Here is a 24,526-nt window from a genome sequence, read left to right on the forward strand (position 1 = left end):
AAGTAGTGGTTTTTCCTTTTTTGAAGGTAAAACATCTTAAGCAGCGCTATTAACAAAATTATAATATTAGTAGGTGGAGTTGGCGTCTGAAATAAAACAAATCACCCAACCTTTGCCTTTAAAAAACATATATTTTAAATGTTCAAATCAGAACAAAATTTGAAGGTTGAATTGGGTTTTGTCATCCTTAAAATATATATAAAAATTTTCAAAATTAAAAGATTTGAACTTTAAACTTCTCTAAAAAAGAATAATAAACATAAAATTAACTTTAATTACTAGTATAGATAATATATTTTCCTAGAAAGAAAATAGAAAAAAAAATCAATTTGCAACGAAGGTAAAATCAAACAATTGAAAGCAAAAAACGATTAAATAAAGCTCTGAAAAAGTCAAAAATACTCTCAGCAAAGTCGACAAAATCGAGGGACGAAATATATGAAGGACTTGGAGGAGATGCTACTACATCAAGCGGCCGAAAACCATCGAGCATACATAGCTGAGAAAAAAACCCTTTCTGAAAATATCAAAACCACCGCAGACATGCAACTATTACACATGGGTAAAAAATTGAAGAACCAAAACAGGGCAACACACCAGCCAAACTTTTTCTTTCCCAAACCCAACATCTGACCCAAGGCTGAAAGCTTTTTCTTTCCCAAGACACAATCCAATGCACATTTTTTTTCCCTCCAAATGCAAACACAAGAAAAAAAAAAAAAGGAGATCAACCAATCATGGAATCTAAGCTTTGACCCAAGCACGCCAAGGAAGATTAGTATTGATTTGGTGAGAAATACAGTGTGCTTGTTTTATATAGAAATTGAGTATTAAAAAATGGTGAAGACACTAGCACATTGGATTTATACGCAGAAGTGATGCTTTGTTGGGTCATGGGGAAAATCAAACTCCATCCCATGATGTAAGCCTATTTTGCCCATAATCAATGCACAACATGCCAAAAAAATTACCGAAAATGGAAACTTTGTGAATTGTTCTTACCGCCACATGTTAGCTAGAAACACTCAAGACATGCCGCTCAAAGGGGTAAAATATAGGTGACTACAGGTGGAAGCTCTATTGGAGCTTCCGTTTGCTTGTACTAGACTATGGCCCGTGCGTTGCACATTGATCTCTTTCTACTTGTTTTTTCCCTTTCTCTTTTTACCTCTAGTTTTATCTTTTTTCAATACGTTTTTTTTCTTCTATGGTTCACGTGGCTAGAGGAGGAAGCCCTTTTGAAGTTTCTTTTTACTTATGTAATGGATTGGTAAATCAGAAGAGCAAAATCTCGAGAACAACTACGGCCTTTCCTAATAGCATTTGTACAGTCCTGTCCTAAGCCTAGCAGCCCCACCCCACAGGATTATTGAAACGTAAGCAGTACTGTCACATAAAGGATTGCCTGCAAAAATCAATAGCCAACTAAGCTCCCAGGCTAAACAGTATTCCCCTCTTCATTTTTGATCAATCCTTTACAAGCAATCTGGGCACTGATGGAAATGAGATTGCAAAGTAAACGGTTGAATATTGACAATCAAATTACATTCATTACTGGATTTACATTATTTAATTTCTGATATAGTTTTACGTAATTGTACTAAAATTAAAAGGGAAGCAAATTGACCCTAATTATTTTGAGGTACAATATAACCTTTTTTTTTCACCTTATTGGATATCTAGTCATTGGTTTATTTAAAATCTCCTAGTATTTGATTTTGCCTTCCAATTTCATATTTAGTCTTGATTTTTGATCTCACAGACTTAGTTTCAAGAGAGTTACTATGAAAATCACAACTACGGAATCCTAACTTATAATAAATAAAGAGGAATTATTTTAAATATTTGACTTGAGTAAATTAATTTTGTTTTCTAATAAATCTGACTTGAGTTGAAATTTTGCGATTATGATTAAATCATGTTAAAGATAATGTGGTAACCCTCACATAACCAAGTCCATAGGATCAAAACTCAGCCTTGCTCTGCTTTGTGTCCTCAACATACCTGAATTAATGCTATGGTAAAGTGATGTATGCTGAGTTAACCTTGAATTAATGCTATGGTAGAGTAATTTATGCTGGTATGCTGAGTTAAACTTGAATTAATGCTATGGTAGAGTAACGTATGCTGGGTCAAACTTGAATTGCTGGTATGGTGAAGTGATGTATGCTGAGTTAAAACTTGAATAAAATGGCATGGTAGAGTGATGTATGCTGAGTTAAAGTTGAATTAATGGTATGGTATAGTGTATGCTGGTTTTTGTTGATACCATATCCTACCCTTTGCCTAATGAGAGAAGAGGGGCAGTAATTGCTAAATATTATAAAAGTAAAAGATACTGCTACGAGGCATCAATGTTGGAAATTAGCACCATCATCTCTGAATGCTGCAAATTGTGTTTTAGAAAAGGTAATGCTGCAGATTGTTAAATGTTGTTCTTCCTTTCATCCCACCCAAATTTGTCACTTTTTTACTTTTAAAAGAAAATAAATAAACAGGTTTATAATGGATTTCTCATCTTTTTCCCCTAAGCATAGCCACTTGAAAATAATTGAATGCATACTTTTTCTTTAAGTGACCAGAAAATATAAAGCTCTATACGCAAGTATTATATATTTACTGTGTGAGAAGCCAACAAGCATGGAGGAATTATATAGATTACAAATCCAGAACCTGTTTCAATGGGAGGTATATGAGAGCCAGCCAGCAAACTTCCCTAGTGAGGAAGGAACAATGATGCATCAAAAAGCACAAGCAAAAAGGAAAGTTATCCTTGACTTTTCATGGTTAAAAACAGGTTTGTTTGGTCAGAGCTTTCTCCACATTATACAACATTGGTGAGAAACAATTGCCTCTGATAACCTCCCCTAAAGTCTGAACTATGTATTCTCAATAGTACAAACTAACATTACTTCACACTCCCCCTGTTAGTGGATGATTCCCCCATCCCCTTCATCAAGCAGGGACCAAAGTACTACACATCAAGAATTTGGCAGTGCCAAACCAAAAATATACAGCCTTCAGAATCATGTCTTGCTCAGATCTCTGTATCCAAATGCCAACAAAACCTAATGAAGTTTACAACCTACCAAAATATATCTTGTTTCCCAGCCGAAAAAATGAAGTGAAAATAAGTTGTTACTCTTGAGTTACCCATACAAAATCAAATGCATTTACCATGAAATTTGAATCTCCTCATGTCCTCCAAACGCAAGGCTCTTTCTAACTCTTCATCTGTATGGCAGCCAACTTCTCCTCGAAACTTAGAGTATTAGCTGCAGTTAGAAGCATGTCCACTCCACCTCTACTTTTATCTGACTCCTCTCCGTGTTTTTGATTCATACTCATTCCCAGATTATCATATGCCATTTTGCCTCCTATGCCTTTCATTTTCAGCTTATTTTCCATATTCTGATATGCTCTTTTAGCTCTGCGTATTCGCTGGATCCCGGCATCACATTTTCTGCAAAACCACTTCCCTCTTGGAATTGAAGTTCGTGGTGGTTTCATGCAATAAATGTGGTAAGCAGCATCACAGCCATCACATAAAACAATCTTATCATCATCTTTGTCAATGAGGCAATTTCTACACAGACAAGAAGGGCAGTACCAGTGGGAACAATATGATTTTAACTGCTTCATTGTCAGGCACCTCATATGATAATATTTACTGGGGCAGTAGGGATGCTCACAACTCCTTAACTTCTGACCTTTTTCAACACCACCTCCACAAATTTTACAAACACACGGGTGTCTGTTCCCTGGTGATAACTGAAGCCCATTATCGACACTACAGTTTGAATGTTCCTCCAATTCAGTAAATATTTTACAATTTGCATTATGATTTTCATCAGTAACAAGAGTCCTGCAGGCATTCAATCTCTCACATATCACACAGTTCTCATGTGGAGATCCCATTCCATTAGCAGTACAGCTGGTACAATACCAACTTCTTGGAGGAATCTCCTTCACAGCAGGCTCAATACAGGCAACATGGTACATTTCCTCACATGAATCACAAACCAAACAATCCTTCCCATCTGCCTTCTCCCCACAATGCCTGCAAGTGCAAACTTTATACACACCACAAGCTTCAGTTTGCTCCAGTTTAGCAAGAGACACTGGTTCCCGAGTACAGAACTGTTTTTCATTGAACAAAATTCAGAACATTTCTCACAGATGAATTCAACTTTCAAAGCACTTTCTTATTATATAAATAGAGATCTCTTGCATGTAATACAAATGAAAAGCTAAAGAAACAGTTCAGGTCAGAATCATCCTCACAGCCTTAAAAATCAAGACGCTCTACAAATACTAATATTCAGATATCCCTCGAGATGCTCTACAAATAATAAATTCAAATACCCATCAAGATGCTCTACAAATACTATATTCAAATAGCAAAGCAGGAGAACAGAATATGACTACTAGATACCAGCAGGAAACTCCCTGATCACACCAAATCATATCAATACAAGTAGGATAGAAGGCAACCAACTACCCAGCACCACAGACAGAAAGGTTTACTAAAGTTTCCACACCATTAGAGTGTTTAAAGAAGAAAACTAAAGTGACAGTGGCCCAGTTGAAAAGTTTTTAAGTCCCATAATGAAGAAGAAAATATCTATACTTGAGAACCCTAAAACACACCCATCAATTTTATACAATGTAAGACTTCCATTGAAATTAGTCAACACGTAAGAGCAGTGAAATTTCAAAGTCTTATCCTAAATCAACTTTATCCAAACTCTGAAGCAGCAAATGCACCCTAAACTACCTAATACAGTTCTTTCTTTTTTATACTAACTGCCTCATACGGTTATATAACTAAAATTTGAGGATAGGGTTATTCATTCTGCTGACACAAGCATGCCAATGCATACTATAATTTAATTAATGAATGTTTACCTCATGTTTCTCCTTTTCAACAGCACCACGAGAACACCCAACCTCAAAGGGTGAAGAAAAAGCATCACAAACAAATTATAACATGATATTCATTATCAATGTAATAAATTTTATAAGCAAATTATAAAATTCAACATGCTAGAGTAGCACAGTGCATGTTCAGTAACTCACTTGTTCACTATAGGAACTGCTTGATATGTTTGAGAGGCTCTTTGCAAGGGATACAATTTCAGTTCCTATGTCTTGAAGTTTTCTCCATACCTACAGGAGTCATTTAGGTAAGATAAATACATATATAATAAGTGATGACAAAAAGAACTGGCTCTGCTACATGGAACAAGCATTTCTTATTTTTTGTTTTTTTTGGGTACTTCGCAAGCATTCTTATTAGTTTAGAAAACGCATCAAAATTTGGATTAACATTGTAGCATGTATATCAATATAAATTATATTCCACTGCTTTGAGAATCCTGTAAAAAGACACATAATTATTAATGGGAAAAAAAAACAAATCGAATAAGAAGGTTTGAGAACAACTTAAGAATGACATAGATTGTCTGAAGATTGCAATTTAATTCTGGTGAAGCACAGGGAAAAATTGACTAATCTATGCAGGAAGAGAGAATGAACTGCAAGGGTATCAGGTATCCATAAGAGATGTAATAAGTTAAGTTCTTCAGAGATGTGCAACTTAGGTCTAGTGAAGAACAGGAACAGAGAATTGTTTGACACACAAAGAAAGAATGAAAACTAAGGGTGTCATAAGAGATGTCATGGGGACTTAACATCTACCATTGGTTTCAAAATGTATGGCCCTAAACCTAGCATAATAGGATTAATGTAGCTTGTGCATGTCTATTGCATTGAATCCTCAGCAAATGAAGGAAAAGCCAAGTACCCTATATTTTTCAGAAAAGCAAGAGAGAATGTGAACAAATGCACCATGTATACATAAGCATAATCTACTAGAAACAAGAGAGAATATCAAACATCAATTCTACTGAGTAATTAGACCTTATGCAGACAATGGGAATCAACAACATTTCACTTTCTTTCAGAAAGATAAAATAAACAACTTTAAGCATTCTTTCTTATTAAGGCCTCCAGGTCTTAGCAATCAACATGATTTGCAATTCCTAGGGTCTAATCCTCCAGCTAAGCTCCTTACAACTCTCAACACAGTTAGATAAATTAAACTAAAAGCAGTATTTTAACCGTACAGAAGCAAGTTGATTCATGTTGTAGGAATGACAAGAACTAAGAGAGCCTAAAATGAGAAAATGATGATTGTTAAGGTAAGTCAACTGTCATCGTTGAGGTAGCTCAGGTTCAAATGCCTAGTTGACCAAGTGGAGATTGAATCAGACTCCTTGAAATCCGTTCTAATGATCAAGCAAAAATCGACTCTTCCCTATCATAAAAGCCTTCACAGACCTCCTAAACACCAGCCACTCCAGGAGACTCTCCTATATTACAAGGCAGAAAAATTTTATTGCAGACTGGCTTACTAATGGAATCCTGACACAGCCAAGAGGAGTTCAAGTATACCAAATTCCTGAGGACCTGAGGTCTCTTTCTATTAGTAGGCATACTAGGTATAAGTTATCCTAGATTAGTTTACTTGCTGCTGTTAAGGGCCGTTGGCCTTCCTATGTTAAAAAAGCCTTGTGGGTAAACTCTGTATGGAAAACAGTGGTAAGATAATTCTGATCATTCTACTTTTATCTATAGTTAAAACAAGGGCTCATCATCAATGTACTTACAATAGTAACAGAGTGCCTTTGAAAAACTAAAAGGTCCTCTAATTTGAGACTTCAATCTGGACAGGGTTAGTAAAAAGCCTATGTTAGTAAATAGCAGATTCTCAGATCATTCAAAGAATACAATACTCTGAAAAACGAAGACACCACGATAAGAAGATATACGACCCTACTGACCTAAGAATTCATCTAAAGTCCCACATCCATCCATGCTCTCAATATTTCCGTGGTTGTACACACCAATCTAAAACAAATGAGTGGTAGATGAAGTGTACATCTTCACTGTTAGTAATATACTATAGAAAGAAACAACAAGCACGTAAGTTGCTTGGAACAAATTAAGCAATCATAGAATCTAACAACATCTAGCTCCCACAATGTAACAAAACAAAAGCTCCAAATGTAACCTAAAATTGAGCTTATAATTTTAATCTTTCGAAGATTTTAAGAATACTAAATAGAAGAGAAATTCAGATTTATAAGAAGTCTTCCTGGTTTTCAACTTCCTTTATTTCTTTCTCCTTCCTAAAACTTCCAGAGTCCCAAGAATAGCCCTTCGCTCTTTAGCTCTCTCCCTTGCAGAGTATACCATGTGTGTATGTGGAGGTTAAAAAGAAGGTTGAATGAATTCAGGTGTTTTCCTCAATCATCATGAGAAATACAGGATAAGAAATCACATAATTATGTATGACTTAGATGGAAATATATCTAACTTAAAGCTCTTGGCACAAGAGTCAACTTACTATCTAACACCTAGGCTGTCAGTGGAACATTTTTATCTTTAAACTAAGCAAGTTCAGTCAAGCAACGCATGCAAATAAAAATGGTTACATAAATTACCTGCTGAATATCTGATGAGAAAAGCATAGGCGATCGCTCATAAACTCCATTTTTCATCCTCGAATTTATGACACTTAAGTGAAAAAGGCTGTCAACCTTGATCCCTTGGAAATTGTCAAATAGTAGCTTACACAAAGATGTGAACTTTTCAGAAATTATGACATCAAAGAAAACACGCTGGCACATCTCAGTGGTAGTTTGAGGATTTTCTTTTAAAGACCCATTAGATATCACACCCTCCAGCCCCTCAGCTGTATGCTTACTTCCATTAGGAATTCGCCCTGCTTGCAAAGAGCATTTCAGTCTATCTTCGTGAGAAGTGTCAGGTTCCTGTAGAAGAATCAGAAAAACAACAATTCCAATATATCATAAAGAAAATGGACAAGAAAAATGATCACTGCAAGCCATCATAGACCTTACAGGGTTTGGATAACAGCACAAACCTTAACTGTCACATTACAACCATTTTCTGGATGAAATAAAAGTGCATCTCGAATGCAACGCTGTATACCACCTTCATCACCACTTAATAACTGATGCATGTGCTCCAATACAACATTTCTCCACTGCCTCTGTATACGATCATTTGAAGCATTCAAAGAAGCACAATGATCTATCTCAGGAAGAGGGACCTGCACATAATAATTAGCATCCATTAGTATGCTGAACTGTACTTTTACAGTCTGTAAGAAACCAAATGTTCTTTGCATTAAAGAACAACAAAGACCAGAACATGTCAGCACAAACAGAACATTTGGGCAATTACAGTAAAAAAGTACATCTTTCACCGATTCAATTAGACAAATCACAATGTGAAAGAAGAAATACACCTAGCAGTAGTTGAACCAGATGAATCATAGACCTACACATATGTTATAAATTAAATGTACAAATCAGTTAACCATACCAGCCCCCTAAACTTTGAATGTGCAAAAGCACTTGAGAGTAGAACAATTACGCCCATTAATATAACAAAAAAGGAAAATAAAATCTTAAGTTCAAACAACTCCTGTCCATCTTGTCCTAACAATCAAGATTTCCCTCACTAATTCTCTTACAATTCTGACCCTAATGAAGGAAATGCCAGCTTCACAGTCATAAGATCTAGCAGCCACATGTAAAATGATTTTTCCCGAAGGAATCAGACATAAGTCACATACAGAAGAAAAAATTCAACAGCACATCCAATACAAACTTACAATACTCTTAATTACTCAAAATGCCATATACCAACCAAAAATCAATAAAATAACATCAAATGGTAAATCAACAAAATCCATTGCATAGTGTCAATTGCACTGTTAAAGAACAGATGCAAATATGTATGTTTGTGTACCACAGTCAGATGGCAAAAATTATCAAATCTTGCTTTCGAATTTTCAGCATCCATGTGTTCAACAGCAGGGTGGCGTGTACTACCATATCTTACCTCACTAAATTCAAAAGCTTCTCCTTATTTATTATCCATTAGTTACCTAAAGGTGGCTAGCAGTCATAATACAGGAATTTGGTCATGCTCTGTGACTTATTTCCAATGCAGGAGGAAGAGATATTTTCTCATAAAACATATGAGATACATAAGCAATAAAAACATTAAACTTGTCAAAAAGACTATCACTATCAAATTATCCTTGTGATGCGGATTAAAATTGTCAATTACATCGGCTCCTCTTCATCCCAAAAATATGAAAGAAATACACTCTGAATGTGAACATAAGAGAAGTTTTGACATATTTATGTCTGGTGCTGTAACCTTCGTACGAGCATCTTGATGAAGCCTTAGAGAACTATACATGAGGCCAATTTTTAAGAATATTTGTAGAATCAATTTCTCTTGCAAACAGTTTCTAAAATCTCATTGCTCAATGGAAAAAAGATTTAGAAAAGAATCACCTTCACTCAACCATCAAAGCCACCCCAAAAACCACACGGCTTTTCAAATTCCATCATCAAGTAACAACTATTCATTGTTGTAAATTTCTTGACATCAGAAACTTGCATATTTATGTCATACTATGCACGCTAGTTTTAAAGTTAATCCAATAGCTTGAGCTTGTATTTTATGTACCCAATGACCCAATCTGATCTTCTCCTCATAGGATAGTCTACATGCAGAGCATTCCATATGATTGCACACAAGTTACTATTTGTCATCCACAATCCAAAGCTACCACAACTAAGATCTTAAACTCAAAGGCAACAACAAATCTTGAAACATGAATTGGTAAACAAAAACATAGTAACCACATCTCAACATTTAACTAGTACAACAAAGAAAAATAGTTAACATCTACAACTCCAAGCATACATTAGACACATAACACATTTATAGAAACCTACCTGGTCTGTGGAAGCCCTTCCATCAACCTGCACTTTGACCTTTGAACTTGACCTTAACTGTCTCCGCCTCTTATATGTTCGAAAATTCTCACTTGCCCCTGAACTCCCATCACCAGAATCATTCACAAATTCAAATCCAAACCCATTATTCACTGGTTCACTCTTGAAGCACTGAACCACCTTTCCACACTCTGCTCCTTCACCATTGCTTGTCCCCTCCTCAACAACCATCTTCAGAATTCCCAAAACAGAACAAAACCCTAGTTTTTCAAGCATTTCGCCACAAAGTTAGGGTTTCACTGTAATAAACCAGCATTATCTTTCAAATTCACATAGACTATCCCATTAACACTTTGAAATTCATCCCATTAAACAAAAAATCCAAGAAAAAGCAGTAAGAACCCTCCATTAGGCAGCTGGAAAACAAAGGAAAAAACAAAGAGAAAATTGAACTCCAAACAAACCATCCCCTGCCCTTCAGCTCCACGACAAACGAGGAACACAAAAACTTTCGACCAAATTAAGCTAAGTAATTGAACTAAAATCCACTATTTACTAAATTTTTGACCATTTTAATCTTAAAAGTTAAGAATTCAAACTATTTAACAACTCTGTTTCTCTCTTTCTTTTTCCCCCGCTACATTTTCTCGAGTAGCAAACAAGATATAACAAAAGAAAACAAATTCTGAAGAGAAAAATTAAAATGAGAAAAGAAGAGAGAAGAATAAAGAAGCTTCACCTGAAATGAAAATTGAAATTGAAACTCTGAAAAAATCGAAAACTCTTTTTTGAAACTTTGGCTTTGGTCTGCAACTTCTCGTCTTATCCGTGTTTTCTTTATTAAAAGAAAAAAAAATACTTTGAAACTAAATGACTACACAAGAGTTTTAGTTTACCATTCTTTGTAGTTCAGTTTGTTTAGTTGGGTCGGATCTAAGACGGGATGATTCCGGTTGACAGTGGGGAGAAACTGACAGGTGGCGGTTGTTTTGGGACAAAAACCGTAAACTAAATCGCAAACAGTCAATTCAAGTCAATTTGTGGGATTTCGCTCTTCTCACGTACTTTGTGCCCACAAAAATCGTTTATTTACATATCATCACTGCTTTTTGTCCAATCTAATATATTTTCTCAACTCTAAAAAAAATTTAAACAAATTTTTATTTTTTTATTACTTATTTTATTATGAATTAAATAAATTCTAATAAATATCAAATGAGTAATTATTTTTAATAAAAAATATCATTTATCTTTTTTATGTCATGTGATAAATTAAATATTATATTGAATAATGACATGATATAATAATATGATCACATGATAATTTTTACATGTGTATAAAAATGATAGATATCATTTTTACTAATGACAATTAATCAATTATTAGTTTTAAAAGATTTATTTGATCAAAAATAAAAATAGTAAAAGTTGATTAGATATAATAAAATAACAAAAATTTATTTAAATTTATATAATTTAATAGTGTAAATTAAGACATTGTGTTAAAACCAATTATCTTGTATTATTTTGTAAATAATCATTTGATATAGTAATTAAAAAATCTAGTCATGCTACTTAAGGTCACTAGCTCTCAAGTTTAGTATTAACAAAATTTAACCTTCATTTTCCTTATTGCTATTCAAATTACTAAAAAATTGATTACGATTAAATTAAACATATGACTGACTCAAGAATTAGCTTAAAAGAAGTTGAATTACTAGATTTTGATTATAACCCTAAATGGGCACCAACCATTTTGTATTATTGAATTTAATTATTATTTCACTTTTACACGCACCGTATTAGTAAATATTGATTCTCAATATATTAAAATGCAAAAATATATGTTTAAATTAGTGCTCATGAATTCATAAATCTCTTACATATATTTGATAACTTTTATTAATTATATTGTTTTTAATTTTAATAGTGTTGAATAATTTATAAATTAATAGTATATAATTTTAATTGTTTGTGCAAACTATATACTCTGAAAATATTTATATTTATTATTAAAAAAGAATAAATACTCAAGTCTACATGCAAGATTTTGTTTCCTTAGAAAGGGGCACAAAGGTATGGGCAGGAGTCGTGCAAGAAGGAAGAAGAGGCATGATCAAGGTGGAACAAACTGAATTAGGAGAACTCGCTAGTCGCTACATATGCCTTTGAAAATATTTCAACAGGGTTGCTACTTGCTAAGTCAAGTTTTTTAATATTAATAAATACGAATTACTATGGAGAAGGAAGGAATTAAAAAGAACAATGTGAACGTAATATTAGAAGCGAAAAAGCAGGCAGTAGCAAAAGCCTTACTTTTCTTCCTAGAGGGCCACAAGCTAAAACCAAAATGCGAAGGCACCGGTGCCACCAGGCGGTCCGATCCGAGTCCGAGACGGAGAGCGAGACCGACACCGAGACCATGCGGTGCATATCGTGCAAGGAAGAGTACGGAGCACGTGACGCCGGCACGTGCAAGGAGTGCTACGAGGAGGCCAGCGAGACCGAGGAAGAGCTCAAGCGAGAGATCGAAGATCTCAAAGCCAAAGTCACCTTTTTACGCTTTTGGTCTCCGCTCGATCATGCCCACCGTGGCTCCACCTCGCCTGGTCCCTTCTTCCCCGACGTCGTCTTGGTCGCTTCCGGTGATGGATCCCCGGGCTTGCCCCCTGTGCCTGTACCCGCCCATAAAGCCGTTTTGGTACTACCGATTTGCTTGAATTTCTTGTCTACTTGTTTTATTTTAGGTAAAATGTAAAATATTTGAAGTTCTAATGTACAAAAAGTGCGACCCAAACTTCAATTTGTGGATTACTTTTGGCAAAATTGTTTCGATTAACTAAAATGAAGCTTTGGTTTGGAACTTTGGCTCTTAGTACTCAGGAACTCATTTTCAGATTTTACAGATACCTAAACAGCGAAAGCTGCTTGAAACAACTGAGCCAAAGAGGCACGTTGTATTGTTCTATATACCCAAATTAGAAACTGTGTTGTTAGGAAGGATTATTTGTTTTTTTTTTTTTTGAAGTATTTACTAACATTTTGATGTCAAAACAGGCGAGTCGTTCACCAGTGTTCAAAGCAATGCTTGAGAATGAGATGGAAGAAAGCAGGAGCGGAACCATCAAGATCGCTGACGTATCGTATGATGCTCTCCGTGCGTTTGTAAACTATTTGTACACAGCGGAAGCATGGCTGGATGAGCAAATGGCTTGTGACCTTCTGGTCTTGGCTGAAAAATACCAGGTGAAGCATCTCAAGGGGTATTGCGAGAAGTTCCTGGTATCCAAATTGAACTGGGATAATTCACTTATGAGCTATGCCTTTGCTCACCAGCACAACGCCAAGCTCGTGCTTGATGCAGCTTTGTGTTTGATAACAGACAACATGGATAAGCTTACGAAAAGGGAAGAGTATATGGAACTCGTGGAAAAGGATCCCCGACTTGTTGTGGAGATTTATGAAGCTTATCTCTCCAAACAGGTCAATACTGCTGCTCATAAGGATAGTTCAATGAAATCATAGTCAACTCTGATCAAGGATTGTTTGTTCATCATTTGAATAATGAGGTTTCAGTCATTGTTGGTGGATGAACTTTTACTATATAAAAGAAGAAAAAGTTTGATGATCCTCCTTTGCTGGGAGAAATCTGTATTCCAATGGAACCATACATACTATTCAGCATTGTCCTTTCTTATCACAAAAATGTTTTGGCAAAACTGTGGTGAGTTCTGCATGATTTGGGATCATTTTCCAGATGACAATAATGAACTGGGTTTTAGTCTTTCATAAGCTTAACAGTGTGGCCTCTATTGCATTTACAAGGATTTTATGTCTTTGCTTTTAGGTAGCATTTGTTGTGCTTCCACATTCTTTGCAATGTATATAATTAGATTACATTGTAGTTTTTTGTAGCTTTTGTTTCAATACGTGATGTAATAAGATTGCAATGTAATTACATTATTAATCAGAAAAGGTATAAGGATGTGATTGTATTGAAAAATCAATGTAATCTCGTTACTAACTACTTTGCAATGCCTTGAAACTTGATTTGATATTTTTCATCCTTCTTAATCAATAAAATCTTCAAACTTAATTTTCATCACTTTAAAAAGAACTTAAAAAATTAGAAATAATTTTAAAATTTTGAAAAAAAAAAATCTATAAATCTTGAAAAATATAAAAATAATTTTTTATTTTTTAGAAATTTTAGAAAAACCCAAAAATAATTTTTAATTATTAAAAAAAGTATAGAACAATAAAAAATAAAATTTATTTTTTAGAAATTAAAAAAAGATAAGAAAATCCAGAAAATAAAAAATATATTTAAAATTTTTGAAAAAAAATAGAAGATATTCTTTTTTATACTCATAATTTTTTAAAATCATAAAAATTATTTTCTTTTTATAATTTTTAATAAACTTTTAAAAATATTTTTTTTACTCAGTTTTTTCAAAAAATCACTTTTGGCTTTTTTTTTAATTTTTCAAAAAAAGAAATATTTCCATTTTAATTTTTTAGGAATTTTGCAAAATAATAATGATAAAAATATACTGTAAAACATTCAAAATTACTAACAAATAAAAAATTATTTTTTAATTAATATTAAAATGAATTTGTCCTATCTAATACTTGGTTATTTGTTAGGAGAATGCTGACTGTAATTTATTGTTGGTGAAAATCAATTTTGATGTTTATTTTTTATTAAGCTTTCGGGCAGTTCATTTCTATATTTTATGATTTTTTTATTGTGGTGTTTTATGATGGGTAAGTTTTGCACTTCGAGATTGTTTCTCATTTGTGTAGCAAATTGCTTGATCATTTGATGTATATCATTTACTTTTCAATTGATAATTGAAGTTCAACCAATAAGGAAGCATTATAACATAATTTATTCCTAAGTTTGATAGTCAAATTTCTATAAGATTTTTTTTCGTTTATGTCATATATAAACTAAGTTTGTATTATAATAAATAAAAATAAAATATAAGATTATAATAAAAAAATAAAAATAAAATATATAAAATTAAAAATTTATTTAAGAGATGATATCATATAAAATTTACAATAAAAAAACATATAAGTACATTAAACTTGAATTCTAAATGTTTCAATTGAAACGTGGAGTACGATTCTCCAGGGAGATAAAAGGTTGCAGCAAGAAAATTTACTCATGGCAAATTGCTAATGTACAAATTGCCAAAGGGAAAAAAAATGTACCATAGGTTTAACCAAATACAGCATATTGACCCGTGGCCTATCCTATTGACATGTTAGGTACTATCGTAAATCAATAGATTACACTAAATTATATAGAATAATGAGCGTCTGTCTTTTTTTTTTTTTTTTTTCTCTTTATAGATTGGCAGCTTATTCCTAAGTTAGACTTTGTATATCCAAAATGGGGGCAAGATAGCTGGTAAAGCATGGTTTCAGTGATTTTCATCCAACAATCCCATCACATACGTTTCTCAGAGATTAAAATTTTCCAGCTTGCATGTGGACCTTCACCTGTATCGTGTAGTGCATGCACCCATCCCAATGCAGTTGCTATTTCCTGAAGTTCACCCATAACAGATACTGAATCCCGTATATATACGCGTCCACCAGGTCTCAGCATCCGGTCCATCTCAAGCATGATGGTTGAGATATTACACCTACATCAACCAGATAAAAAACATGATAAACTGTATCTGAAGAATGTGCATTAACAAGAACTAAGGCACGAGCAAGAAAAAGGATGAATAATACCTCTTCTGCTCAACAGGGAAAAGACCTGCTGCATGCAATAGGTCATATGTTCTCGGATAAGTATCAAATGGCTCACACCTGAGCAAAAATTGACAACTATGAGTAATAATCAAGCAAGAGGTATATAAAATCATATGTGGAAGTTCTACAGATGAGCTTGAAATTAAGAAACCGCCAGTTATGAATGAACAACTGCAAATGAACCAATGGAAGAGAGTGCAAATTTCAACCAACCATGACAGAACTAGCAGTTGTGAAAGTGTGCAAGCATTATTACTTGGATTTCGATGTTGCGGCTATTCTCTTACGTTCTTAACCTACAAATCAAAAGGTCCAAGGTTTCTCATGTTTTTTTACTAAACTCTATAAGCTGCTTGCTCATGCTTGACTTGATTCAAGACTCATCCTGATTCATGCTAATTTACTGAACATGCTAAGACGATTAGTTGAGCCCAGATTATGCCTCAAGCCAAACCTCAAAGAAGCTCAGTTTTTAGGGAATCTATGAATTTAACTTCAAATATTGGTGAGAGAGGAAAGGTTTTGTCTTGCTCAAACCAAACATGATGGCTTTCACAAAATACATCTGAGTAGAAATTTTGCTAATGACATCAAATGGAGACCCTTTTCTCAGTCAGATAATTTTTAACTTATTAACCATTGTTCCATTCAGGTTGGATGAGGTCAAGCACAGCAGGTGCGTAACGTGAGCTGCAAAGCTTCATTGCAGTCTCACAAGTAACATACTTACTGTGCCTGTAGGATTCAAGGCCCAAAATAGTAGCTTCAAATATTTTATGTACGAGTGTAAATTGAATCTAGATATATGCTACAAGACCACCAAGCACATGATGTTCCAAGAAAAATTTGAAAACTAGAGTTGAGTGCAAATTGTCTATACCAGTCATGCATAACTCCCATAAGCCCCCGATCATAAATAATGGGCAAGGTGTTGAATCCACTAACAGGAACAACATTCATAACCCAGCAATCAATCTGCAGATCATGTAATGCTGCTGCAAACCTGCCAGAGTCATAAACAAAAATTACAAAATAATGCAATATATTTTTACCATTCTTTTCAAAATAAAAAGCATTCTAAAATCAGAAAACGCTATGCGGTAGCATGATATATAAGATGTTACCCTCCAAGTCCAGCTCTCATGTCCATCACATTACGTAGTTTCATATCTTTCCAGCGAAACGCACGTACATAACTGTCTATTATTTCATTCCAATACTTTGACTCTGCTCTAAAGATTTCCTTTCTGGATATGTAGGCATCCATTTCTATGCTTTGGAGCCTGTCAGGTGGATAATGAAGACGTGCAGGCCATGTGCTAACATTAGAACCAAAACCATTATCTGGCAATTGAGTGATGCAGGCCTTCAAATCAACATACCTGCAAATATCATAATGCAATTTGTTGAGCTGTTCAACTTTAGCTAGTTAAGTCTCATTGAGCTTTTCTGCCAAATCGAAGTTTAAAGGAGTAGAGAATATGAGCAAAAAAAGGCAACAAGAAAGCACCCAGCTACAAATACTCCTTAAAAAAGAACATCATTCAAGTTTGTCAGAGACTATGGCTTTTCTCTTCCAGCATCGTTATTTACTTATTTGGAAGAGACATAGCAAACTAATGGAATTAATTCTCCTACCCCCCACTCCCCCAACTTCCCACTGTCTCAACTTTTTAATCAACAAGTCCTAACAAGTATCTATATAAACATTGTCTGAACTTTTTAAGCAGTTTTCCATGATCTGAAGAGCAATTTTTGCAGAATATTGCAGGATAATGAGTCCCAAAGATTGGTCCAGCACTAAATATGTTGAAATCATTTATGTAAAGTTTTCAATGTCATGTAAATGTGGTAAAGATATATGTATTGAAGCAAGCCATACCAAACATTGTCTGAATTATCATTGGGATCACAAAGGGGAGGTAGCACTCCTGTATCACGATTAAGATAGCAGCTATTGTTTAAAGGCTTCCGCCATATGGCAATATATCCATCCTTTTTGACAAGTTCCCAACAAATGCGAGTAGTAAGATCCTCCATTTCTGTAGATTTATCAACTTACAAATGAAACTGAGCAACTGTAAGGTATCAATTTCTTAGTGCTGCAGTATTATTGAACACAAGAATAGTTCATCAAGGTCTTATACATGCATTCATACCAGAGAATTTTTTTTTCTTTTTCTATTTTTTTGTCTCTTTAAAAAGGATTAATCAATGCAAAGAATTTGAAGCATCTAAAAACCGTATCAGGATTTCAAGCACCATTAAAAAATGAAGTGAGGGAGGGAGGGCAAGAGAGAAGGCTGTAAAAAACTTGACATGAGAGGCTACCTTTCCATTGCTCTTGTAGAATCTCTTCATGTTTATATACAGGCTGCGCAGCCCAGACAAAATATCCTCCAGCCCTTAGCATCCTGTTGGCCTCAAGAAGCAAAATTCCATCTTCATCATAGGCAAAAATAAAAAGAAGCATCAACATCAAAGAGTTAAGGTCAATATGCAGCACACATATACACATACGCGCATAATAAAATTCATAACTTACTGAGCACGCAAATTAAAACATGAGCACATACAGATACACACCTGCACACATGCAATCCTAAACACTGAAAGATTTAGAAAGGCTCAAATAGCCACACTGGAATGCTGTAGGATGAATTTAAAGTTTATTATCAGGTTTTAATAGTCAAATATAGACAGCTGAATCTCAATCTCATGCCAATAGTTACTTTTCAAATATTGCAAGATGTAGTTGCTTTTTACTATCAGATATGTAAAAGAAAAAAAAGCATACCATCGCTAGTCCAATTGATTCTACATCTTGAACAATGTATCAAGTCAAAAGCCTGACTTGGATATAACAAGCGATGCGTAGCGAATACCGCAACCATGGCAGGCACTCCGCGCTCTAGTGCAAATTGAATTTGGTTCTCATGAACATCTTTTGGTGCTATTGATAGAGTGGTGACATTGCGTTGTAGAAGAAAGGCTCCAAAACTGGCAACACCACAACCAATATCTAATGCAACACGGATACGGTGGCCAAAAGAAATTTCAGGAACCATCTGCATATGGAGAGATGGTTATCAATGCCATGCAAAAAACAAATACTACTAGCAAGTAGAGGTTGTCAAAAGCAGAAAAACCTGTGAAATCTGATTCAAGTATTGATCTGCACCATGTATAAACTGTGTTCCACCTCCTGGAAAAATGAACTTATCTTTTTTTATCGATATCCAATTTTGCCCACCTTTATCTTGAACCAGACGAGTATGCGGCACATTGCTGAACCAAACCTGCAATTATAAGTCACAATTAGCCAAAAGAACCTTCAATGAAAATTTTCACAAGGAAAAATAGTTACTTTGGGATAGAGCACCAAAGAAGATTTTCATATCCAATCATATTCATTGTAGAAGCACCCAAGCATTTGACTCATTGGTTGGTGGATGAACCCCCTGCCTAAAGAGCAAGGTTTGATTCCTCCTTCCCCCAATTATTAAAAAAAAAAAAAAATCGTATTCATTGTAGAAGCAGAAAGGATAACCAGATAAGCAGATAGCTAATAGAAAATGTTAAAAACTTTAAAACTACAAATTTTTAGATGAGGGATATGACAATTTCATAATGCCTCTGTTCTGGTTAAATAGGAAAATAACAAAACTTAAAATCAAAGTGCAAGTCCAGGTCAAAGTAAAGGTACATCTTCAACAGACAAAAATCTAAGTTGAAGGAAAATTACTGGCATAAGAACTAAGAAGTCAATGGCCATATATATGATGAATTCAAGCAGAATCAAGCATCAATAACAATATCAATTCAGAAGCCAGGGTTGCTTGCTTGCAGGTCAAAACTGACCTTTCTCTACCAATTTCATTGAGCTGTAGCCATCATCTTTCATCAGAACAGTAGTTAATTAATTCCTACGTCAAAAGCTTGGGAGAATGCAAAGACGATTATCTCTTTAATAATCTCAAAGTTCCCAACCACAACAAATCAATCCGCACTGCATCTCTTTTGGGAAAATATGACAGCTAAAAGTAATCTTAGACAACTTCAGCGGCAATCTTGATGCACCTGGGAGATGTTATTACCCAGCCAATGCCAGTACTAACAGAGACTATCCTAATCATTTTTGTACCAAGACTAGTACCCACTTTATGGTAGAAAACTCCACTAAATTTGAAAATAGTGTTGCATAAACATACTGTCCATGAAATGTTTCCTTCTTCATACCATGATCAATCATCCAAGTTCACTAAACCCCTCTTGTCTACCTAGTTCAACTGCAGCTCTTCACGCACGCAGTTGATATCCAACTTCTTAGCTACCCAGGACCAAGCCTTTAACAACATCCTTCACACCCCAAAATAAAAATTACTCAAAACCAGTCTCCAATCAAACTCCCATATACACATTGTTAAAACTATCAAACTTTGCACCCAAACATTTGACTTATTAGTTGATGCAAGATCCCTGCCCAGAAAGCATGGTTCGAAACCCCCTCCCACAATTAAAGCAAAAAAAAAAGAAAACTATCAAACTTTCTTATTAGAAAAACTAATTAATAGCAAATCTAATTTTTGAAAAAAAAAATACAAATCGTAAATAAATTATGAGAATTTCAGATAAAAGCTTACCTCATCACGACTCTGAGGCCACGGTATAGGACTCCGGTACCCTTCCGGCCTCGGAACCACACAATCCAACATTTTATCTTTTCCAGGACAATGCCTCTCGTATTTTTGCCCTTTTTCACTCTCATTAAACAGCTTAATCGCTTCCTCATTATCTAAACACGGTATATAATCAACTTTACTCGCCTCGCACACCTTATATTTATCTACCCTAGTCCTAACTTCACCATTACTCTTCTTCCTCTCCTCTTCCTCCTCTCCTCCTTCGTCGTTGCCGTCACTCAACTCTGTAAAAGCATTCGTGGAGTTCGAGTCTAGCTCCCCGATAAAGAATTCATCCGACATTGCCCCCGATTCGTCGATTATACCCGTCCTCCGAACCGCTGGGGGAGGCGGAGGCGGAGGCGGAGGAGGAGGAGGTGGTGGTGGTGATGGAATTGGAGGGGGTGAAAGCGGAGGCGAAATTGGCGGCGGTAGTGAGGAGTACTTGAAGGAGAAAGAAGAGAGAGGAGAGGAGGAGGAGGAGAAGTGAGTGGCAAGAAAAACGAGGGAAACAGAGAGGAGGGCAATCGCTGTAAACTTAACGAACTTCGGGGTTTTAAGGATATCAGCTATCGTCGTTGACGATGATGCCGTGGCTGTTGTTGTAGTACTGCTAACTGGGGCTGTCGGTTTCATTTTGTTTGTATTCGGGAATTTTCCTTTATTTCATTTTCTGAGGAAAGTGACGGAAAGCCCTGCGAGAAAGAGATGAGAGATTTGCTTTGCAGAGAAACGGTTAAGGCTGCAGAGGAAAATGTGAGGGTACAGGCCTCCGAGGTGGAATTGATTAATAATTAATGTCAGTGGATACGTAGGATAAGGGATGGACAAAAGAAGAAGAAGAATATGGCCAGCTTTCTATGTCACGTGCATTGCGTTCTTGTCTGGGGCCTTTTTCCACCATTTTTTTTAATCCTTCCTTGTATAGTTTTTAAATGTTTTTTTCGCACATGCGAAGTTAATGAATTAAAATGAAACAGACACCAAATTCCAAAATTATTTTAGATTCATAGATTCTTAAATCCAAGTCTCTTGTCTTGGCAATATAAAATATAAAATCTGAGGAATACAAGCTGCTTCAACCCTTACGTCAAGACGTGGATCCGTGGTTTCTTTAATGCCTAGCTAAGATGTCAGTTCGTTCCTTATTATCAATATTATTTATTTAGCATTATTTTACTCAATTACCTACTATTAGGATTTATGGAATTCAAATAATAATTTTAAAGTACTTACTATCTAAATTAGATTATAAATAATAATTTTTAGTTAATTTTATATAAATATATATTTTTTATAATTAATATAATACTTTTTAAAATTAATTAATCTTTCTAAGTATGATTTTAAATTTTATTTTTTATGAATTAATTTTAATTTATTAATTTAATTTTCATTAATAATATATAAAAAATTAATTTTATATTTAATTTAATGGAGTATTTAACCGATATTGATATTTAACAAATAAATGCCTATGATATTTAAATACAAATTCAAGTAATAATTTAAAATTTAAATTAAAATATTTCTAAATTAACAAGTGTCTTACTTATGGCATCCCTACTCCAAGCCCAAGGGACACAAGTACATGGTCACAGCTAGTATGTATCTTTTAGGCCCCCGACATTTGTTGGGCTTAACTTAGCACCCCGTCCAAAACTTTGCAGGCCATATGTCTTTCAGAATTAGGCTTCTTTGAGGAGGAATTTTCAACAGGCCCAAGCCCTGATCTGCAACTGCAAATCTGAACCACTTAAATATGTGCCCACGGGCTTTGAAGATTCACATCATTTTCCCCTTTTCCTCCCACAAAGTGCTTCAAAGTTTCATTGGGCCCAACAGTCTTGTAGACAAAATTCATTCCTGGCACCTAGATTTATTATTTAAGCTAAAACATTTCATTAATAAGAACCCCCACCATTAAAAAGGAGCCAGGAAGTCCAAGGATGGAGTGAGATTAATCCCAAATTTAAACCTAAAGAAAAAAAACAACTGCTGGATGCTGCCTTGATTGATTGTGACCTAATAATTGAGACATTAAAAAAGAAATGATTACATCTTAATCGAGAATAATATAATTTACATAGTTTATTGAGAAACTTGTGAGAGATAATCTTTTTTATAGGTCTAATTCAAAAATATCATTTATTATAATTTTAATTATTTTTAATCAATTTTTGACATGACTTGATAACAATGTTCTTTAAACAATTTCAGACAAATTAAAATGATTTAGATTTTCTCTATCCCGCAATTTAAACAAAAATTTCAAAATTAAATCTTGATTTTTCTCTCTTGTCAAATATTGTCTATCTCTCTTTCTCGCCAAATTAAATCCTCTATCTCTTTTTATCTCTTTTCTCCCTATCCCAAAGAGTAGTAATGGCATCACGATAATTTCTCTATTGTTATGAATATTTTTGTGAATATCCATTTATATTATCTATATCTAGATTTGATGTAAATTAGATTAGATTAGGATATAATCCATCTATTCTCTAAGTGTTATTTTCATTTTGTAAAAGGGTTATTTATCTATAAATAAGCCTCCTTAGTTCATTTGTATACACACTTCAATAAGATTTATTTTCTCTCCCTAAATACTTTCTTTCCCTTTAAATACTTTTTCTTATATTTCTCTTATAGTTGTTCTTTTATATTTATTTCATAGCACGTTATCAACACGATTTTCTGATCTCTTATGTTTTAGAATTATTATGTTTTCATTATCTTCAAGCTTAAAAAAGATTTCAATTTTCAAGCTTCAAAAAGATTTCAATGATGGGGTTTTTGATTTCTGGTTTTAAAGAAAATCAGGTAAGTGACTAAGTGACTTGAAATCTCTTTAGTATTTCTATTCTCTTAAAATCAATTTTAATATGAATTTTATTATTATACATTATATTTTATCTCTTGATTGGAAAGTGAATTTGCTATTATATAGCTATTGATGAAAAACCATGAATGTCCATTCCCGGAAGTGAATGTGACAAATAAGCTATTAATAAAAATTATGAATGTTCATTCCCTGTAGTGAATGTGATAAACGAGATACTAATAAAAATATTATAAATTCGTCCATTCCCTGAAGTGAATGCGACATCATTTAATAATTATTGTCATAATCATGAATCCATCCATCCCTTGAAGTGAATACAATATCATTTAATTATGATGGCCATACAAATTTACACTATCACTATTTTAATTATTATTCTACTACCAGAAGTGGATGAATATTTTATCATCTGAATTTAAGAATAATTTTACCACTAGAAGTGGATAGATAATTTTATTATAAAAAATAAATGAATGCCTATAATCCACTAGAAGTGGATAACCCATCATATGTGGATCATCCACCAAAAGTGGATGTATAATTATAACCTACCATAAATAGATGAATAATTTTAACGCACCAAACGTAGATGGATACCTTAACCCACTAGCCCACCAAGAAATGAATGAATACTTATAACCCACCAGAAATGGATATTGTTATTGATGTTGCCAGACAGATCATTGGTCACGTACCTGTTGTACGTCTTAAATTTTATCAAGTATCACTGAAAATTGAAACATCTTGAGATAATTTTAATCATGGCCAAGTTGATATATCACATCAAGATATTTATCTAACTTGAAAGAGGATTTATTATATGATTGATAATAAATATATCTATTATTGATTTTCTTGTCTTGAAAAAAGAATTGATCATTTGATTGGTAATAGAAATATTTTGAGAATGAACTTAATAATAATTGGTATATTTAGTACAACTATATTATGGAAATGCTTTAATATGTTTTCATTATATTTAAATGATATGTTTTATTTTATGTTTTAATTCTATATTTAATATTCTTTTATATTTACTTGTAAGTTTCTTATTGTATATATTTTATTTTATTGAAGAAAATATAGATATTGATCTTTTGGATCTAAGATCAAGAATGTAAATATATGTCTAGCAGACATTGCTACAACACACACTATATTTAAAAGCAATAAATATTTTTCCTACTCGATAAAAAAAAATCAATGTCAGTTCAATATCTGGTAGTACAAGATTAATTGGAAGCTTCAGAAGAACTAATATTTTACTACCTTGAGGAATAAAGCAACAGAGGATGTATTATTTTTAAGTCTCACAGAAGTTTATTAAATTTTAAAGATATTCATTTGGATGGATATCATATTGAGACAAAGAAAGAAAGAGA

At 33.9% G+C, this 24,526-nt stretch overlaps 3 protein-coding genes across 6 annotated transcripts; 1 reads left to right on the forward strand and 2 right to left on the reverse strand.

Annotated features, from left to right (window-relative positions):
• Positions 1–2,575: 2,575 nt before the first annotated feature.
• Positions 2,576–12,279, reverse strand: LOC110416576 (RING/FYVE/PHD-type zinc finger family protein). 4 transcript variants are annotated; one of them, XM_021428588.2, is made up of 6 exons: positions 12,165–12,279; positions 9,849–10,108; positions 7,952–8,140; positions 7,509–7,838; positions 5,080–5,169; positions 2,576–4,140 (listed from the first exon to the last, which is right to left on the reverse strand). In XM_021428588.2, the coding sequence occupies exons 2-6, from the start codon at positions 10,077–10,079 to the stop codon at positions 3,223–3,225; spliced, it is 1,758 nt and encodes a 585-aa protein (XP_021284263.1). In that variant the 5' UTR covers positions 10,080–10,108; positions 12,165–12,279; the 3' UTR covers positions 2,576–3,222. The 4 variants fall into 4 exon arrangements, with proteins under 4 accessions (XP_021284263.1, XP_021284261.1, XP_089639641.1 ...); XM_021428586.2 differs by lacking the exon at positions 12,165–12,279 and adding an exon at positions 10,588–10,722; XM_089783515.1 differs by lacking the exon at positions 12,165–12,279 and adding an exon at positions 4,909–4,950 and having other exon boundaries at positions 9,849–10,124.
• On the forward strand, positions 12,199–13,875 carry LOC110416577 (BTB/POZ domain-containing protein). The gene is made up of 2 exons (XM_021428589.2): positions 12,199–12,549; positions 12,906–13,875. The coding sequence occupies exons 1-2, from the start codon at positions 12,199–12,201 to the stop codon at positions 13,371–13,373; spliced, it is 819 nt and encodes a 272-aa protein (XP_021284264.1). The 3' UTR covers positions 13,374–13,875.
• Positions 13,876–15,000: 1,125 nt separating this feature from the next.
• LOC110417242 (S-adenosyl-L-methionine-dependent methyltransferases superfamily protein) lies at positions 15,001–21,088 on the reverse strand. The gene is made up of 9 exons (XM_021429482.1): positions 20,264–21,088; positions 18,770–18,919; positions 18,418–18,688; positions 17,952–18,062; positions 17,503–17,662; positions 16,745–17,002; positions 16,501–16,623; positions 15,600–15,677; positions 15,001–15,505 (listed from the first exon to the last, which is right to left on the reverse strand). The coding sequence occupies exons 1-9, from the start codon at positions 20,936–20,938 to the stop codon at positions 15,307–15,309; spliced, it is 2,025 nt and encodes a 674-aa protein (XP_021285157.1). The 5' UTR covers positions 20,939–21,088; the 3' UTR covers positions 15,001–15,306.
• Positions 21,089–24,526: the final 3,438 nt, after the last annotated feature.

The sequence above is a fragment of the Theobroma umbraticum genome, unplaced genomic scaffold (genome assembly GCF_002168275.2).
Source record: "Theobroma umbraticum cultivar Fairchild unplaced genomic scaffold, ASM216827v3 scaffold_51.0, whole genome shotgun sequence".
NCBI lineage: Eukaryota > Viridiplantae > Streptophyta > Magnoliopsida > Malvales > Malvaceae > Theobroma > Theobroma umbraticum.

What these genes read in the sequence shown, in the direction of transcription:
- LOC110416576 (XM_089783515.1), bottom strand. Translation starts at nt 10,124, where the DNA reads ATGCTTGAAAAACTAGGGTTTTGTTCTGTTTTGGGAATTCTGAAGATG. An exon ending in GTTGTAATGTGACAGTTAAG is followed by an intron (nt 7,839 to 7,951) that starts GTTTGTGCTGTT and finishes ATTCTTCTACAG; the next exon opens with GAACCTGACACTTCTCACGA. An exon ending in TCTCATCAGATATTCAGCAG is followed by an intron (nt 5,170 to 7,508) that starts GTAATTTATGTA and finishes TGACTCCTGTAG; the next exon opens with GTATGGAGAAAACTTCAAGA.
- LOC110416577 (XM_021428589.2), top strand. Translation starts at nt 12,199, where the DNA reads ATGCGAAGGCACCGGTGCCACCAGGCGGTCCGATCCGAGTCCGAGACG. An exon ending in CCGCCCATAAAGCCGTTTTG is followed by an intron (nt 12,550 to 12,905) that starts GTACTACCGATT and finishes ATGTCAAAACAG; the next exon opens with GCGAGTCGTTCACCAGTGTT.
- LOC110417242 (XM_021429482.1), bottom strand. Translation starts at nt 20,938, where the DNA reads ATGAAACCGACAGCCCCAGTTAGCAGTACTACAACAACAGCCACGGCA. An exon ending in AATCAATTGGACTAGCGATG is followed by an intron (nt 18,063 to 18,417) that starts GTATGCTTTTTT and finishes CCTATGATGAAG; the next exon opens with ATGGAATTTTGCTTCTTGAG. An exon ending in TTCCCTGTTGAGCAGAAGAG is followed by an intron (nt 15,506 to 15,599) that starts GTATTATTCATC and finishes TGGTTGATGTAG; the next exon opens with GTGTAATATCTCAACCATCA.